Source organism: Teleopsis dalmanni, chromosome 2, assembly GCF_002237135.1.
Source record: "Teleopsis dalmanni isolate 2A chromosome 2, ASM223713v2, whole genome shotgun sequence".
NCBI lineage: Eukaryota > Metazoa > Arthropoda > Insecta > Diptera > Diopsidae > Teleopsis > Teleopsis dalmanni.
This window is the reverse complement of record NC_051847.1, coordinates 12,472,247-12,479,231: the sequence shown is the minus strand read 5'-3', so window position 1 is coordinate 12,479,231 and position 6,985 is coordinate 12,472,247. Positions and strand designations below refer to the sequence as shown.

Below are 6,985 nucleotides of genomic sequence, written 5' to 3'. Positions count from 1 at the left end.
TAAAATAATTTAAAAAATAGTTTTTGTTGTTGTAGTTCACTACTTTTCAAAACCTCTCTACAAAAAATCTTATAAATAATGCGTATGATGTATATATAAAAAGCTGTATCCAAATTATAAGAATCTAATATTAAACGTGTTGGAATTTATTTAAAACGAAAAAATAATTAGCACATCACTTAATAAGTCTCAGATCTAACTAAGAAAATCAATTTTTTAGAAAATGGATCCGATCAACACATTACACAGTTCAAGAGCGATACAATCCTTCCGATGCTCCTCTAACCTATCGACACTTTTTTGTAGCACGATTTGTCTTTACTCATCATATACATTGTGACCGAAAAGTTTCCGGAAATTTTAAATAAAACGCAAAATTCTTAATCTTCATCAATATTTATTTTATCTCCTTCAAAATATGCTCCATTAGAAGCGATACACAAATGCCAACGTTTCTTCCAATCATCAAAACATTTTTTATAGGCGCTTTCCGGTATGGCTTTGAGTTCCCTCTGCGAATTCTGTTTTACGTCTTCTATGGATTCAAAACGCGTTCCTCTGAGTGGTAATTTGAGGTTGGGAAACAGGAAAAAGTCACACGGTGCAAGATCAGGTGAATACGGTGGCTGTTCGATGGTATTTATTGAATGTTTGGCCTTAAAATCGTTGATAATGTTGAACAAATTGAGGTGAATCGGAACAAGCCGGGCGTTGACACGTCGCATACACAAATTGTCCACCAAAATCAAACGAGCCATCTCACGACCGATGCCTAGCTCTCGTGCTATCTCTCTAACACTCACATGAGGATTTTTGAACACGATTTCCTTTGCCTTTTCAATGTTTTCGTCGGTGGTAGAGGTCGAAGGTCGTCCAGAACGCGGCATGTCTTCGACGGTCGTACGACAGTCCTGAAAGGCTTTGTACCACTCATAAACTTGAGTTTTCGATAAAACTGATTCCCCATAAGCCTTTTGTAGCATTCGCAACGATTCTGCACACGAAATTTCGTTCGAAAAACAAAATTTGATGCAAACTCTTTGTTCAATATTTTTTTCCATTGTTTTTTTCGCAACGCACTACTGAGGTGAACTGGTTTCAACATCTGCCGTAAACGAACTTTCTGACAGATCGCGCTCATTTTTGGCATAGTAATTAAGGACAGTGCTGCCAAACTACATAAACTTAAAATATCGAAAAATATACAGCGCGCGAATTTTAAATGAGAACCTCCGAAAACTTTTCGGTCACAATGTATGAGCCAAAGCATCTTTTCAGTGGTTGTAAAAAGCCAGTAGGAGCTGGGGTCCGAGTTATAGCATATATTGGGTGGAAAAGTAATTTAAACGAATTCATTGAATTCAACACGCACTCTTTTAATAATGTCAACTGACTCATATATGGCTATAATAACGAAATTTCTGATAAATTAGATTTAAATATCTGATCAGATTTAATCTGATCTGGATTTGATTCTACTGTGTTCTTATAATGTACTAAATGTTAGATATATTTAATTTTTTCTCAGACGATCGCAACTAAAAATTAGCTTATTTTTCATTTGAAGTATTCTAACCATTTAATTTTCCTGTTGTGGGAGTTAAGAATTGACAGATCTTTTCAGTGTATTGCTTTCTCAGAGATCCTTAAGTTTAGCAAACTACTACAAAATACAAAACACATATATTTTCTTTAATTTATTAAATTTTATTTTCTAAATATATTTTACTTAAACAAATGGATGCTTTCATTGGATTAAAGATTTCACGATTTATTTCATAGTAAGAGTACTCATTTTATTAGTTATGGAATTCCTATGGTATTGTTTTATGGGTGTGCTCTTGAGATAATTGGTTCATGTGTGGAAAATGTGAGAGGGAAAGTTGAAAGGTGTGTTTGTAGAAAAATGTTTATTGTAGGGAAAAGTCTTAACTTTCGGTTGAAAATTCCAAAAAATTAGTTGAGCAGCGTTCGCTGAAGTAACACAATTGGTGATAATTTCTTAGGATTAAAGAAGTGAAACAAAAATGGATCCATCTATCGTACGTGATTTTAAATTCTTTTAAATTAATATACACGTATATATAAAATGTACATTAATAAATAAATAAATAATTATGGACAATAAATAATAAAAATAAATAATTTGAAAACAATCTAATAAATAATTAAAGTAATTATAATGAACTCATATAATAATAGTTTTAATAAATTTAATGTTTTGATATATATAAAATAGTAAATGAAATTAGACATTAGTGAATGTTGTGAATGTTAATGGCACTTATCAGTGCTTATATGTAAATATATATGATCCATTTTAACGTGATTTAACGTCTTTATGGTTACATGGAGAGGCCAGCGATTCTAACTCTTATTTGTATATAACTTCTTGTGAAACTATTATATCTACTTCGATCTTAAGTATGAAATGCGATATCTTCACTATCTTTGCGATTGGTGAGAAACAAACCTATACACAATAAACCCGTCTCACCTTTAGTAAAGGACGAAGACATATAAAGTGACTGATGGATTTCAGCCAACAATAACTGTAACATATAGTTCGTTTGTTGAAATACGCCACAGTTAAAGCATCAGCGCGATAGCAAGGTCCTCCGTTAATACTCAAGTCAGCACACGAACTGTATATTTGCTGAACTTTAAAAGATTTATTCTACTTTTTTGTATCTAAACTAGACATAATAACTTCCAGTTTTAGCAATCCTACATTTACCAATTGCACTATAATAGTGAATTTAGTTATGCTTCTAAACATAACATGTGAATTATAGAACATCTTCTGATTATCTAGTTCGCTAGTTCGTTTCGTTCAATATCCATATAAAGTGTTCCTTAAATAGTTTTATTTAATTTTCTCAAATTAAAATAAATATGGTATTTTATAAATTAATTCTTTGTAACGTTTACCATATTAAGTGATTAATTTATATATATTATACCAGTTTATAACTAATGAATCAACAAAAAAAAAAAAAAATTGTTACAAAAAATAATAAAAATTAAAATAAAAAATTAATAAAAATAAAATAAAAAAAAAATAAAAAGAAATTATCTATATCCCTTACAATATGACAGGGTTCAGAGCTCTTAAAAAATCGGACTGCAGTAGGAGTGTTCTGCTAACAGTTGACCCCAGTCGACATGATAATCGTTAAGGAGTTCTTAATATCAGTGAGATAGTATCATAAGGCTCTATCGCATAAGGTTCTCCTCCTAGCCAATATGTTTTTTATATATTTCATTAATCCAAAAAAATCATCTCACTCAAAAAAACGAATGTAGTCTCTATTTCTATTTTATTAATTATAATAATATATAGATTAATATGTTTAGTTTATAAATAGGCATGGGAGACAATATTTAAACATTTTTAAATATATAAATATGAAAAACAATTTAATTAAATTAATTTAATAAATTTATAGCAGCAGTTTATATATATTTATAAATTTTTAATCAACAAAACTTTACAATAGTTTTTTCTTATTCCCATATAAGATGGAATGGAATTACTATTGTACATATTATTTATAAATAACTCTAAATTTATTATAATAGAATTATATATAAAATTTATTATAAATAATAAATAATTATACAAAAATAAATACAAATAATAAATAATTTAGAAATAATACAATAATAATTTTTAAATATTTAATTAATTAGCTTTAATAAATTTTTATTTAAATGGGTTTATATATTAGGATGAAGATCTTACTCCAGAGCAAATTGCAGTCTTGCAAAAAGCCTTCAACAGTTTCGATCACCAAAAATGCGGCAGCATCTCAACTGAAATGGTAGCTGATATTCTTCGCTTGATGGGTCAACCTTTCGATAAGAAAATTTTAGAAGAACTTATCGATGAAGTTGATGAAGATAGTAAGATGCTACAAACTAAGTTTACACTAATTACATAAACTTATATATATTATATATTAATTATAGAATCTGGTCGCTTGGAGTTTGAAGAATTCGTGCAATTGGCAGCTAAATTTATTGTTGAAGAAGATGATGAAGCAATGCAAAAGGAATTACGTGAAGCCTTCCGTTTGTACGATAAAGCAGGCAATGGTTACATTCCAACTTCATGTCTTCGTGAAATCTTGCGTGAATTGGATGATCAGCTAACTAATGAAGAATTGGATATTATGATTGAAGAAATCGATTCTGATGGTTCGGGTACCGTTGATTTCGATGGTAAGTTTTTATGAATGAAAAATTCTTATGTACAAACAATTGAAAGAAAATAACGGGTACTTGAGAAGAGTGAAATAAGTGGGGGGTAAAACTATAAATGCCAGTCTAATTATTATTTGTTAGTTTCTTGTTTGTTTATTTGTCTGCCTGTCTAAATGTCAAAAATGTTTTATTTCTAGTGTAAGTCAATTTTCGAAAAATTTGTATAATTTTTGGACAGGCTTGTGAAATCTCAATACCCTTGGCTTCTTGCCAATACTGAATGAAATCAAGCTGTCATGTGTGTGTAGCTTATTTTTCATTTTCATTTTCTGCGCCACAGTAAATCGATACAGAAAAACAAAGGGAAAACAACTGTAATTAGCTAATTTAAAAATGTCAAAGAAAACAGTTGACCTAGCTAAGAAAATTTTTTTATATATACAAACATACATATATACATATACATGCAGACATACATAAACATTAAGACAACGCGAAAAATATCTGAAATAATACTTTCGATGTCGTTTTTGTTGGTGTAGTTTTAAAAAATGAATTATTTTTAACAACTGTTTTATCAATAGTTTCAAAATATAAAATGCACTATAAATAGTTGGGAACAATCACAAAACAATGTGATTGTTTTGGGAAACTAAATTTGTGACTTTTATTTTTAGTACTTGAATACGCCAACCAACTTAATTTATTGTTATTTAAACGGTTTAAGTCTTTTTTACAAGAATTTTTTGTATATCTTCAATGTATTTCCTTTCTTCTCTAATACACTTTTTTTATAGTCGTTTACACAATACACTATTTTTGAATTAGATTAATGTTGCAGTTCAGAGAGCAAATGCAACACAATGTCTTGCAACATTTATCTGCAACATTAAATGTATCTTGGCAGAGTTTTATTTATAGTCACTCATTATTTACTTCGTACTTCGTTTGAAATTAATTTTAATTTTTTATTAAATTTTTCGTTTCAGAATTCATGGAGATGATGACTGGAGAATAGATTGCATTTGAATTTTATATAAAATTACTCAAATCATACCACAACCAATGTACTAATTGTACACAGAAATATTTATTTATGTTGTTAAGCTTTTTGATAATAAGTGCAATTTTTTTCAGTGTAAATAAAGTAATCAAATAATTAATTACCATGTATCAAATGAAATAAAATGTTAATAATAAAATTTTAAAATAATATTTCCTAATGAGATTTTATTATTTAATAGGGATTTTTTTTTAGTTAAAGCATCTGTAAATATATTCTACTGAAAACATATTTTCGATACAAAGGTTTATTCATTTTGTGGTTCCAAAGTAAAAGTAAAGTAAAAACCTTTATATGTTAATAGAGATTTTAACAATATGTTTATTTCAATATGTCGTTAAGTTCTTTTCACTAGGTGTAAAATAAAACATCATTGAAATAAACTTAACGCGTTATCTTAGCGCACATTCACATCATAATGAGGTCATTTATGCATCTGATAGAACTTTTATATGCTCTTACAAATTGAACTTAAAAATATATCACACAAAAAAATGAAATATATAATTGATATATTAAATCATTTATATACATTTCATATAACAATGACATATTCAATTATTAAAAACAAAGTTTGTGTTAAATATTTACTTTCTTTAGTGGCTTTGTTTACAGGTCAGCTGTTGTTTGTTTACATTTTACATATAAAACATAAGACACATATTTTAAAATTTAGGTAATTTCCCTTGTGGGAAATTTAGGTAGATTCGACATTTTTCACTTTAAATGAGTTGGTTAATTGCTAATGAGCTTATTTATAAGAAAAAAACGTTCTATGGTAAAACATCCTAATTAATGGCTATAAAACCGTCTAAATGAGACAGCGTGAATGTACTATAATCATCCTCATTAGTGGCTATAATGAGCAAAACCGCCTAAATGAGACAGTTTGAATGTTCTATTAGAGTGCTTTTGAGGTCATTTTCGATGACTTAAAGCACATTGCTTGCAATATCTGGAAACTGAAAGTATAAGACATTTGTAATTGAAATTTCGATTAAATTTTAACATCAATACATTATTTGAACCTTGTCATTAGGTGTGAAATACAGAATTCGAATCTCTTTCACGCGAGACATCTTATATTACTTATTATTACCTTATGGTCTTACATTAGTAATCGGATAGCTGTAGCGATCAGAACATGTATCAAAAATCCATAGATCAATTACGTATAATTGACGTTTTCATATGTAAGTTTTTGTACGATGCTTTTTCAAAGATTATCGGTTATTTCTGTGTTGTTGTATTGAAACAATATATAGTATCTGTTAGAAAAAGACCCTGTATATTACAAAAAATTCTATAAAAATGGAATATTTTTATGAGAATGCAATTGAACATAATACCTATATTTTTTTATTAAATTTTATTACCTAAAGTAATGATATTTTTTTAAAATTGTAAAATTATGAAATTCTTAAAATTCTTTTAAATTCATGAATACTCATACATATTTAAAAAAAAGTGATGTGAGTTCACTCCAAAAGTCATTATAATTTTAAATTTATGCTAAATTCACAGTATGTCCATTGTTTGCAGAATTGCATGAGTTTGTTGAGATTTACTTTACTGCAACATGAAGTAATAAATTTATTAAAGTAGAAAAACAAAATAATTTTTGGCATATTATAAAGACACGATCATGATCATAATTGAAATAAATAAACACGATCTATCAATATGATTTAATCGACATTCAATAACATCTATATT

General features: G+C 28.1%; 1 protein-coding gene across 1 annotated transcript; it reads left to right on the top strand.

The window, feature by feature from the left end:
• The first annotated feature begins 1,935 nt into the window (after nucleotides 1-1,935).
• On the top strand, nucleotides 1,936-5,371 carry LOC119680083 (troponin C). Its single transcript, XM_038092725.1, has 4 exons — nucleotides 1,936-2,042; nucleotides 3,732-3,906; nucleotides 3,973-4,224; nucleotides 5,196-5,371. The coding sequence occupies exons 1-4, from the start codon at nucleotides 2,028-2,030 to the stop codon at nucleotides 5,222-5,224; spliced, it is 471 nt and encodes a 156-aa protein (XP_037948653.1). The 5' UTR covers nucleotides 1,936-2,027; the 3' UTR covers nucleotides 5,225-5,371.
• Nucleotides 5,372-6,985: the final 1,614 nt, after the last annotated feature.